This window comes from Nannobrachium achirus (genome assembly GCF_963921795.1).
Source record: "Nannobrachium achirus genome assembly, chromosome: 6".
NCBI classification, from domain to species: Eukaryota; Metazoa; Chordata; class Actinopteri; order Myctophiformes; family Myctophidae; genus Nannobrachium; species Nannobrachium achirus.
In genome coordinates, this window is record NC_137815.1 from 63600508 (window position 1) to 63613178 (window position 12671).

The 12671-nt window shown below is 42.0% G+C and overlaps 1 protein-coding gene across 1 annotated transcript in view; it reads right to left on the minus strand.

Moving 5' to 3' along the window:
- Positions 1 to 4467: 4467 nt before the first annotated feature.
- Positions 4468 to 12671, minus strand: part of LOC308287622 (transcription initiation factor TFIID subunit 4-like) — a 31044-nt gene continuing 22840 nt past the window's right edge. Inside the window, exons 13-15 of the mRNA XM_080728849.1 lie at positions 10550 to 10606; positions 9785 to 9904; positions 4468 to 5854 (exon numbers count right to left, since the gene is read on the minus strand). Of these exons, the coding sequence (XP_080584975.1) occupies positions 5690 to 5854; positions 9785 to 9904; positions 10550 to 10606 (342 nt within the window). The 3' untranslated portion in view covers positions 4468 to 5689. The remainder of the gene's footprint in view (positions 5855 to 9784; positions 9905 to 10549; positions 10607 to 12671) is intronic.

Genomic DNA, 12671 nt, shown 5'->3' on the forward strand with positions numbered 1-12671 from the left:
GTCTGTTTCGGGTGACTGATTCATGGAAGTGGTTATGTTTAAGATAAAGCATTTTCTGTTATAGGTATACACACACACACACACACACACACACACACACACACACACACACACGTTTGAGACACATCTCTGTGCACGTCCAACCCCATATGTTAGGTGGCTTTGTAAACGAGAATGGCTTTTCCTGAAGAGAGGTTTCGCTCCTGTGGGCTGACCTGCCTGTGGTGTCCTGCTGCTGCCCGGGTTTGGCCTGAATCAGCTCCATTAAAGAGGCCAACAGGCTATTAACCCCGGCGTCAATACCTCACAGGTTCCGCCGCACTTATGAACCCATTCCAACGCCAGTCATAAACACCAGCCTTATTATAGCATCTCTAGGCCGTAAACCGACTGCTCCTTTCAACCCCATAACAAAGGAGTCCTAAAGTCAGCATTAACCCCGTGGAACAAGGGCAGAGACGCACAGTAAATGGAATTGTGACAACATGTAAACTAATGGATTGGTCCCATGTGTTATATTTCAGCGTATGCTTCCCAGGGGCGTCAATTGGGTATGGCAGGGGTATGCAGCTGCCATACCCTGGGTCCAGGGGGGGAAATAAAAGTTACTTTTAAATATAAATCCATGAATGTCTCTTTGTCTATCTGTGCTGGTTATTATGTTGTTAACTTACAGTAACAAATAACTACAAATGCAACATTTAACAAAATGGTCTCTTTAACAAGGTATTATAATTATATTCTCCACACTTGTATTCTCCCCATCTTGACAAGATAGTATATTCCCAGGTTCCGCAGGTCAGCTGCACAGGTGCAATGCATTATTGTTAATTGTGGCACGTTTACTAACATGCTAAGTTTAGCTGCACCTGAACAACCATTCCAGGCTGCCATATCCAGCCCAAGAAACCGTAGAAACCTGTGTAAAAAACTGACAAAAGTTTTTTTTTTTTTTTTTCAGACATTGTGAAAATAGACGATCTCGCTGCGAGGCGTTGTGAGCATGTAGATCTGCTATTTTCACAATAGAACCGTGTTATCCAAAATGTAATGCCTCCATTTCCATGAGGACTCCCATCTTTGCCATACGCTAGCTTTTGCTGAACTGACGCCACTGGTCCCATGTGTTATATTTCAGCGTCTGCTTCCTCTGGAAGATGGAGAAATATTCTATTTAAGCGGAGGATAAAAGTGGTTATGGGCTACTGAATCGGTGTGTCCTTTACTGATGATTAAGTGCCACGAGAGAATTAAAGAAAGCTCTGTTTATTCAGACTGCATTCTTCCATTCCTCCTCCAAGGATGGAGTTTTATTCATTCATACTGTATGCTCAAGCCTTAATCAGCAGAGGCGTTGGAAGGGAATCAAATTAACAAACTGACTTGCATTTGTCTCACAGCATGAATAGAACATTAAGAATAACATTTCCGGAATAACTAATCTTTGAATTCATTTGAAAACCTCATCACTGTCTAATTCATTTAGCTGTAGGAGTCCAGAAACAAAATTATTTAATATCCTTCCTCTTTGAGTATTTGAAAGCAAAGGCAACAAAAGAATCTGAATCCGACTGAAAGGGTGAACAAGAATGGCAAGGACGCTGATCATAAAAGTGCAAGTTGTGGGACAACATTGTGGGAAGTGCCATGAGAGCACTCAAACACCATCTTACTAAGAAAGAAGATAAACTTGAAGGGTGTACCCACTACCCAAGGACATGTTACCACCTTTGGGCAAGATAATGTGCGTGCGTGTGTGTGCGTGCGTGTGTGTGTGCGTGTGTGTGTGCGTGCGTGCGCGCATGACTGACACACACAGCCCAGGGTAGTCAACCAGGCCTACGCGACACATTATCTTGCCCAAAGGTATTGTTTATAACTTAATTTCACCCAGGGGTGAGAAGGGAGATGGCTCCATTGAATCTAACACATTAATAACCTGCCCTTCAGACCCAGCTAATGAGCACAGTGACAGGGCACAGAGTAATGTCACTTGCACTCTTCTCCTCTCTCTCTCTCCTGGCAGGCTCGGGGTGTTTACCCAACGCCCTCTGGTGCAGCGAGTGAGACGTCGCTAGGCAACCGCAGCATCCTGTTGTCGCTCCATCTCTGGCGCTCATGTGGGAGCTTATGTGGACTTAACTCTGAAAGAGAAGTGCTGTTGAGGAGTAGAAGGGGAGGGGGATTACCATGGGGAAATATAGGTTTGGGCCAAGGGGCGTCCCCCCCCCTCGATTCAACAGACGGAGATGCTGTGAGTGACTGTCAACTATAACCGTTTATGCCATCTTTGATCAGGATCATGCCTTCTCTCAGCGGCTTTGTATACAAAGAAATGGAGGTTTACATTATGTGCAAAATATGATTAGAACCGCAGAATACAGATGCCTTATGAACAGGGCTTAAACTGGCATTCTTCTTCAGGCAGGTGCACACATAGACATCAAGTGGGGCTCGAGCCCCAGCCCTTTTATCTGTCTGTAAAAAGTGCCCCCTCCAGACCAAAGAAATAAAAATGCCCCCCTCTTTCCATGCCATAGCTGAAGGCGGCATTCAAGAGAATTAAATTGCCTTGTCCAAACTCTCCTGAATCCAGTTTTGCTTAGTTCAGTGTGGTATCAAGCACCTCCAAGCTCACAACACGTCGCAGTGCGACACGTTGTGAGCTTGGAGGTCTGCTATTTTCTATTTTTTCACCAAAAGGCCCTTAGAAATTTCAGCCCCTGCCTCTCCAACATTCCGTTCTTCTTAGCATTTGGCTAGACAACGAGGAACGTGGTGTTCACTAGCCATAGCTTTGCCCTTGGCGACTGCCTCCCCCCCCCCCCCCCCCCCAAACGACCATTAAAGGTATCATCTTATCTCTTAAAGCTCAGGTGATTTCTATTGTTTTCTATGTGATGATAGAACATCAGAGGATGAGCTATTGCCACCCAATGGACAACAGCTGTACCTCCACTGTGGAACGTGGAAATGTGATGCATCACCATTGACAGCCGCAAATGTCCTCTCATCACAGTTCCTCGTTGTTTGGCAAGGATATGAAAGCCGCTTCAATCAGCGTGACATCAGACTGCTTGTCCCAGTGGCAGAACAGGCCCGATTATTCCCACCCAAAAGTTGCGATGAATGTCAGCAGATTGCCAGCATCTGATGTGGCAGCTGTTGCCAGAGCGCCATTTGCATTTTCGGGATGACAATGTAGACAGGCTCAAAGCGTAGAACAGACCAGCGCAGACTGGAAGCAGACTGTGTGGGGATCATGTGTGTTGTTCGTGAGAGGTATACCCAGTCTGTTTTGTACGCTAAACAGATGCTATGAACTACACAGATGTGTACAGATTCATGTACATCATCTATGTATAGACAGGGTTGGTTTATGAGGTGGCACATACTGTAGGTAATTGTGCTCTATAACAGTGGTTCTCAACCTTTTCAGGCCGCGACCACCCAAATAATCATATTTTAACTGGAGACCCTAAGAGCACTAAGAGTTGAGGCCTTACATTTTGTATGACACGGTTCTATTGTGAAAATAGCCGTTCTACATGCTCACAATGCCTCGCATTTCTGCCTCTAATGTTTGACAGCTTGGCCAATGTTTAATTTATCCTTTTAGAGCTATTAAAAAGTCCTTAAATTGTCACTTTAGAAATGTGCAAATACCCTCTATACACTTAAACTTTATGTTGGTTTGTTTACTGTTGAGTGAGAAGACAATGTCATTAAGTTAATCATCTGGGGACCCCCCAAAAAAATTTGGGGACCCCCCTGGGTCCGACCCACAGGTTGAAAACCACTGCTCTATAACTTTAGACCAAAGCATTCCCTTTACTTCTTCAAGCCTTTCTTTGATAAGAGACAGGAAACACAGCGGGTAGGGCAACTGGTCCGGCCGGCTGGGAATCGAACTGGGTACCCGCCGTCAGGCACTTGAGCCTATGTGGATCCCACTCTGAGTTGGGCAGATCACAGTGTTCCTAATGCCGCGTGTACATTCTGGTGGAGTGACACTGCCCTCTAGTGCATTATTGTGAGTATCACACCTTGTTCGACAGAGCTTTCAAATCTCAGCAACCAACAAAGACATGTTGTATGTCCCACAAGCTGATGGGTCCGATTGTGGTTTGTTGATAGTTCTTATTAGTAAGCACATATTATAATTGTTTGTACCTAACTGGGTTTTAGATTAGTATTATTGTTTTTGTACTTGATTGGGTTTTAGAATAGTATTAATGTTTATTGTACTTGATTGGGTGTTAGATTTGATTTTTGTAAAATAGAAAAGCCTCCTGTGGACAGGTGATGAGAACTAGCATGTGTGCTATAATAAACTTATATCAATGCATCTGGTTCGTCCAATGTAATTGTGATGTCCATGACAAATAAAATAAAAATAAATGTAAAGACAGTTATTGCAAAATCACAGTTTATTCCAAACTTTTCAAAACAAGAAAAATTGCGTTTTTGCTATCGACGTGTGGGTAAATTCTCTCAACACTATACAAAACCATTGCTTTGTCAAACTTCAGGTATAACATTTACAAATGTACAAGAAATGTACAAGAAGAGTAACTTCTCCAGAGTTCTGAAGTTATGGATATGGATGCCAGGAAGTTATATAGAAGACTGTAAAAGTGAAGCGTGTCCAGTCATGATTGGAGAACATAGCCAGTCTAATATCAAAAGCGTAAGAATGCATGTTGTTGGTTGTTAGAAAAATAGTTTCTCAAGTCTCAGGTTGATTGACTTTTGGTATAGCAGTATATTATGTTAAGAAAAAGACGCAAGCTTATTAAAATTCTACAAACCAGCACATACCATGTAACCACTAAGAAATAATTAGTCCTTGCCTTAACAAACACGCTCCTAATAATTATGTATTCAACTGAAGCAACATAAACAGATGCGGTCCCACACATTATTTAAATAAATAACTTGAGTTTGGTAAATAAATATGTTGAATGTTGAAAGCCAAAGAAAGAAAGAAAGAAAAAAACTACTAGTCGTGTCAAGTCGAAGTGAAACAGCTGGGTTAATTGTTTTGTTAAGATCAGTTGGTTATATGGCTTATTTTGACGTTAGGAAGGCATCTCAGTAGATTACACAGTTCAGAGTTGATTCAGAAATCAGTTAAAGGGGAGAAACCCATAAAATTAATTGATGGCCTATAGAAAAGAAATGTATTTATAACCTTTTTCACATATAGATAAAATCTAAAAAATAAAATCAATTGTATTATGTTACAGTGTATAATTGTACAGTAAGTCTTTTTTGTTGTGTAATTTTTACATAAAAAAAAAGATCCTTCATAAAAACATAGAATCTATTCTTTACAGTTTTCAGGAAAGTGATACTAAAAGGAGTGGAGTTTCCGACTTTGTGAAGGAAAATAGTTAGGCTTTGTTTGAGGGAGGTAGACAGCGTAGGATCATGAGAAGCAGAGGGTGACTGCACACACAACCAAAGTCCATTTCGTAAGCCAGGGTCAAAGAACCCTTCCAGGTGGACATGCTCATCCGTTGTGGCCGCCATATCAAGCATACCTGGAAATCTCCCGACACCTGTCCAGTCGCTGACATAGCCCTCGTTACATATCGGTAGTCTCTCGAAGAGTTCTCTCTACTGTGGGAGTGGATCGTCCTCTCCACGCGCTCTGTTTTTCTGTCACTCTTTTACGCCGTCAGCCTTATTTTAGGAAGCCCTTGTAGAGGAAGTGGGAGCGACCGGTGAATCGCTCGTTTTCCAGACAGAAAAGCAGGTCCCTGAGGTTGACGCGTGTGATTCGCTGCCTGGTGGGTCTGGAACCAGATGGACCAGCGCCGCCCGAAACAGAGGGACTCGACCCCGAGCCCTGGCCATGGAAAAACAGAGGGAACAATGCTGAGAGAGTTGTAGAGAGACTGAATGCAGAAACATATTTTTCAAGTATAATCATACCCAATGAGGCCAAGAATTATTGAATGATTTAACCAGTGAAAAATAGCAGATATACAAGCTCGTGCGAGCTTGTAGATCTGCTATTTTTGAAAAAGTCGTGAAAATGTGTGCACATCTTTGAATATATGTATTTTCAAAGCGAACGTTTTGCATCTAAAATTTTGCTTCTGGGTGGTCCCTGGAACTAAATATTTTGAGATGCGGGTCCGTGGCCAAATAAATATCATTTTGGGGGTCCTTCACATGAAAAGGTTTGAGAACCACTGACATAGTAGTCTCTCAAGAACAGACTAACTGAGCTCCAGTTAAGTGAAAAGGACCTTTTCTTTGACGATGGCTGGCCAGATTGCTGACATAGAAACATAGGTTTTTCAAAAGGTCTTAGAAGGATTCAAAAGACACTTATGGAATCGGGTCAAAATTCTAATTTTCACAATTTTTCAAAAATAGCAGATCTACAAGCTCGCAGCGTGTGAGCTTGTATATCTGCTATTTTTCAATAGTTAAAGCATACAATAATGATACCCAATAATGTGTACCCGTTCTAAATGGGTTAATTAAATCCATTTATTGTATTATTCTATTTTGCCTCGGATAGGCCCTGACTTCATTCATTAGAGATGTGCCGACTGATCGGTGACTGATCGCGATCGGCCGATAATGCCTCTATCGGCTTTGATCGGTATCGGCTTTGCCTCTATCGGCTTTGCTTGGTATCGGCTTTGCCTCTATCGGCTTTTCCGATCTACAAGCTAGATCAGCTATTTTCACAATATTTATCTGTGGGACTGAATGTAATCTCAGCTTCAACTCCTACAAGTTGAATTGGATACTAAAGAACCTCAGCCTGCAATCTCCTAATGTTTCTACTTAATATACAATGTCAATGTTTTGTAAGAAGAATTAAATATATAAATGCTGCTCCAGTAACACAATAAATAGAAGAATTTATGGATTTGGCGCTGTGATCAGGAATATCGGTATCAGCAGATACTGGTTCCAGTTGATCGGTATCGGCCCAAAAAATCGCAATAGGAGAATCTCTATCATTCATTCAGCTCACAGGTGCCACCTTCTCAGATAACTCATCGTCGATTGATTCCCCACCTTCAGAGTTGAGGCCTCCTATTTAAGAACTGTCACCAGTTGTGTACTGTAGTTTGGCAGTGTGTTAAGCCCGGATCATAGTCGGGTCCGCGGTGGAAGGCTTTACACCGCGGTGTAGTCTTTTCGAGTCTTTTTGAGTCATGAAACTACAACGTTACATCATTCCTCACGGTGGAGAGCTTTCCACCGTGAGTCCCAACACTCTCTGTTTTTACTATCAGACAGGCAGGCTCTACACCCCGTTCACTGATTGGTCGCCCTGAACCGGTCTAGACGGGGTAAAGGACTTCACCGTGGGCCGTGACTATGATGGCCTGCACTTATTTTCTGACTTGAGGTGGAAAGCTTTCCACCTCAAATTTGCGGTGGATAGCTCTCCACCGTACACTCTGATACGGGCTTCAGACGCTGCCCACGGAGACGTTCACTGTGTGTGGTCTGATTGTTTTGGTAACACTCCAGAGGTTTGTGTCCGCCCTTTGATATTGAAACCGCTAAAGGCTAATGTAATGTTTAGTCCTCAGACCAGCCTCAGGCTGATTGATTGATTGTTTGGTCTGCTTCTAAAAGTATGTGTTAAAATCATGTATTAAACCCATTTAGGCCTAGAATTATTGACTGCTTTAACTATTGAAAAATAGCAGATATACAAGCTCACAGCGCGGCATTGAGTGCCGCGCTGCGAGCTTGTAGATCTGCTATTTTTGAAAAAGTCGTGAAAATGTGTGCAAATACATATCATTTTGGGGGTCCTTCACATGAAAAGGTTTGAGAACCACTGACATAGTAGTCTCTCAAGAACAGACTAACTGAGCTCCAGTTAAGTGAAAAGGACCTTTTCTTTGACGATGGCTGGCCAGATTGCTGCCATAGAAACATAGGTTTTTCAAAATATCTTAGAAGGATTCAAAAGACACTTATAGAATCGGGTCAAAATTCTAATTTTTTCACGATTTTTCAAAAATAGCAGATCTACGAGCTCGCAGCGCGGCACTCGGTGCCGCGCTGTGAGCTTGTATATCTGCTATTTTTCAATAGTTAAAGCATAAAATAATGATACACAATAATGTGTACCCGTTCTAAACAATTCACGATTCAAAATCATGCAAACCTAAAACGATAAAAAAGGGGGGGAAAAAGACGAAAAACGTTTTTACTTCACTTATGTAGCAATCCATTATTCCCTAGAAGACTGTAGGGGAATAGGTCTATCTATGGCATTGCCACTTTAAGCACCACAACCGCAAATGAGGTTTTCTCCAGCCTCATTCAAGCCCTGGACAGACTGGGGGTTAACGAGTCATGCACAATGGATGGTTAACTACAGTCTATAATAGTTTCCCCAAGTACACATGCAGCAGGCTACCTAACAGACCGTGGTAGAAAGGGATAGTGGCGAGTGAGCAGCATGAGAGCAGCTGCTGTACAGACATCTTTCCAGAATCATCTTGCGGGGGCCACCAACAGGGACGTGCTGGGCCCCTGGGCCCGGGAAAAAGAGTTGTAGAGGCCCTCATTGCGCGCTATAGAGAGAGATCTCTCTCTATAGCGCTGCTGCTACTCAAAGATTTGCCATTTCAGATCATGACAAGTGACAAGCCAGTGGGCCAATTACATGAGTTAATTTCGTCGTTGTCGGGTGGAAACCTTATGCCCAAAACCGTTTGTTTTGTATTTATCATTTTAAAACTGATTTACACTAGTGAAAACAGCCGATCTACAAGCACACAACGCCTCGCGGTGCGAGGCGTTGTGTGCTTGTAGATCTGCTGTTTTCACTACTTTTGTGCAAACAGTTTAATTTTTACTTTTGTGCAAACAGTTAGATTTTTTCCTAATGGCCGGCCTGGACCGGCCAGGAATGAACCGGCCGTTCGGGAGTTGTCCCGCTTTTCCCAATGGCCAGCACGTCCCTGGCCACCAATCTGACACCCCTATCCTAGGCAGAAAGTGTTCACAATACAGTATGCCAGCAGGTATCCTGTGTTAAGTCCATCAGAGTGGTTTAGTTGGTGACTACCGGTATTTGGAATGTATTAAGCTTTATACTGAGAAAAGCTTCTCTTTGGATCAATCAACTCCACCTAAACCCTTAGCACTACAGAAAATCAATGACCATACATGAAGATAGTTAGCATTTTTTTTTTTTTTTTAGAACTTTGATTATATTGTGTTTTTTTTTCTAGATAGATATCCATTTGCACTTGTTATATTGCTGTTGATGTACTGACATATTATATTGTGATGTTTTGTATCTGCTTATTGTAAGTCGCTTTGGATTAAAAGCGTCTGCTAAATGCCTAAACTGTAAACTGTATCAATACTACAGTAGACGTATAAAATGCATTTGTCATTGCCTCCCAAGATTATTTTACATCATCCACTCTTGGTGGTCTGTGATTTGTTTATGACCGGCGCACAAGGACATCAGTTTGCTCTGAGGAGAAATTACATTTTCGAGCATGATTCTTTTTTGATTAGTTATAATTTAATCCAATACACCCACAGACAATATATCCAGCCTAAATCGACTCATCTCACCACTGCACTGCAGGTACTTTCTCCTGGGTTGATGAATATCAAAAGACAGTCAAATTTGGGGAAATTGCATTAAATAACTGACAATAACAGGTGCGTCAGCTGCTTTAATAACCAGCCACTGGCAGGCCAGGGATGGCAATTGAGAGGTAATGATGGCAAATCCGGGGAGATGTGGGCGTTTAGTTAGTTAGTATACCTCAGCTCCGGCAGCAGAGGATCCAGAACCCATTTTCCTCTTCTTCCTGGGGCCGATGGCAGCCAGAGCTGTCAGGTTGGCCTCTTTCTGTCTCAACTGAAACAACTCCTGCTGCTGCATCTGGACAGAACAGCCACAACCAGTGTGAGGATCAGACACGCGAACACAGGGGCGTCACAAGGGAGGGGGGAAGTGGGACTGAGAGTTACTAGGGCCCAAGGTGGAGGGGCCTTTAGCTATTGAAGAATAGCAGATATACAAGCTCACAGCGCGGCACCGAGTGCCCCGCTTGCGAGCTTGTAGATCTGCTATTTTTGAAAAGTCGTGAAAATGTGTGCAAATCTTTGAATATATGTATTTTGTAAGCAAACATTTGTAACTCAAATTTTGCTTCTGGGGGGTCCCTGGAACTACATATTTTGAGATGGGGGTCCGTGGCCAAATACATATCATTTTGGGGGTCCTTGACATGAAAAAGTGTCAGCACCACTGACACAGAAACATAGGATTTTTCAAAAAACCTTAGAAGGATTTATAATATTCAAAGACTTGCACACATTTTCACGTTTTTTCAAAAATAGCAGATCTACAAGCTCGCAGCGCGGCACTTGGTGCCGTGCTGTGAGCTTGTATATCTGCTATTTTTCAATAGTTAAAGCACAAAATGTGGGAGGATCTTTGTACCTAGGGCCCAGAATTTGGTGCAACACCCCTGCGCAAAACTCACTGCAATACACCTCTCCCCACATCCAATTTGACCCGTACCTCTTTGGCCTTCTGTTTGAGACGCAGCTGTTCTGGGTCTTCTTGACGAGCTCGGGACTGCAGGGCCAAAACAGTAAAGGTTAATACACAATTTACAAATTCACAAAATACACCTTTGCCAAAGAATCAGTGTTTCCATCCCAAACTTTGGGTAACACTTTAGAATAACCATCTGTTATAAACTAGTTAAAGGACAACTTTGTTTTTTTACAATTCATGTTTTAGATTATAATTAAAGAAAAGAAAAGAAAACATAAGTGTTAAAATGTTTTCATTGACTTTCTTTCGTTTTAGCATTTCAGTGGGATAAATGCGTACAAGTGACTAAATCTGTCTTTTTAGACACAATAAGCCGACGATTTCTTTAATACTAATTACAGTAACACTACTAACCCCCATAAGTCACATCTGCCCATGAAAGATTGTGGTGCATCTTGGGAATGTGCTTATTGTGTCTAAAAATACATATTTAGCCACTTGTACGCATCCCCCCACCCACTGAAATCAACATAATTAAAATCGCTAAAACCATAGAAAGCAGTAAATTAAAACATTTTAACACTCATCTTATATTTTCTCTGAACCCATGTTGTAAAAAAACGAAATTGTCCTTTAACAGTTCATTCACAAACGTTAGTTAAGGAAGTATTGTAAACATCTTAAACGGACAATGGCAGAAAGAATCCACACCTAACGAGGTGCTGGCTAGAGAACTAGTGGACAATCATACATATTAGAAGTAGAACTAAGAACAAATAGCTGCAGACTCCTCATAGTTATTGACGCTGTGCACCCAATGTTACAACTAGACTCTTCATAGCCAGAGCCTTGGTGCGTTCAAAACTGTAAGTATGAGGAGGAATGGGCAAGTTGGGCAGCCACTGTATTTCTTTGGCTAAGTTAACTCCATAAAAACACAATGTGACTAAATAACTACGGTAATAAACAGAGAGGTGAGGACGAGAAGGCACAGAAGTCACTTGAGAGTGAACAAACTCAGGACCTCAGGAAACTGGTGAACGCAGAAGCTGTGGCATGAATTATCATAAGCCTTCTCGTTATAGCCCAGTGTTGTTTCCACAAGCTAAATGACTACTAGTGTGACCAGACCTGATTTTGCGTCATATGGACATTATTAAGTAATCACATACTTTATAAACTCAAAGCCTCCTATAATGCATTTACACAGAGGATGCAATTGTAATAACAACCTACAAGTAACACTGTTACAGTATGTCAACAATCAAACGGTCCATAAATCCAGCTATTATACAGTAGGATACTTTGTGTCAATTATTAAATCCTTGTCTTCTATACAGGCTACATAGCATCTGCACTGTACTTGAAGGCTGTAATGTCTCTCCCTTTGCACTAGGGGTCCACATAGTACCAGGCTAAACAATGACATTAATACCATGCTTAGAGTAACCTTGTTTATGCATATTTTTGGCCTCAAGATTAGAGTAACCTTGTTTATATATATTTTTGGCCTCAAGATTATTTTTAAAGGGGATGCGCCAATAGCTGATTGCATAGTACCACAACAACCACATGATATATATATGTCTCTATCTCCACACACACACACACACACACACACACACACACACACACACACACACACACACACACACACACACACACACACACACACACACACACACACACACACACACACACACACAGTAATAAGTAAAAGTTCAAGTCAATTTCATTCTTCAAGAATTACAGTACAGTTTTTCCAGCTTTGAATACAGTGCGGACTGACAGACAGGGAGAAAACGTGTTCCTTGTGAGTGGAGAAATGGGGGAAGAGAGGGGATATGATTGGTTGGATGCTGGTGCGCTTGCAGCAAGGCTGAGGTTTTCTCAGGTTTGTGGAGCTTATGGCCTCCCTAGACTTTGCGTTGAAACTCACAGCTCCATCAGAACGTGCCAGTGTCGTGATGATGCTGGTGTGAATTGGCTGTGACATTACCCTGTTCAGGTGATTGTAATGGGAGGATCATAAAGTCTGTAAGGTGTATATATATATAGTCATATCTGTCTGTTGGTCAGTGTTGTTTTTGACAGCAAATTTTGATTTAGTTTTAGTCATAGTCTTTTGAATAAAATGTCTTTT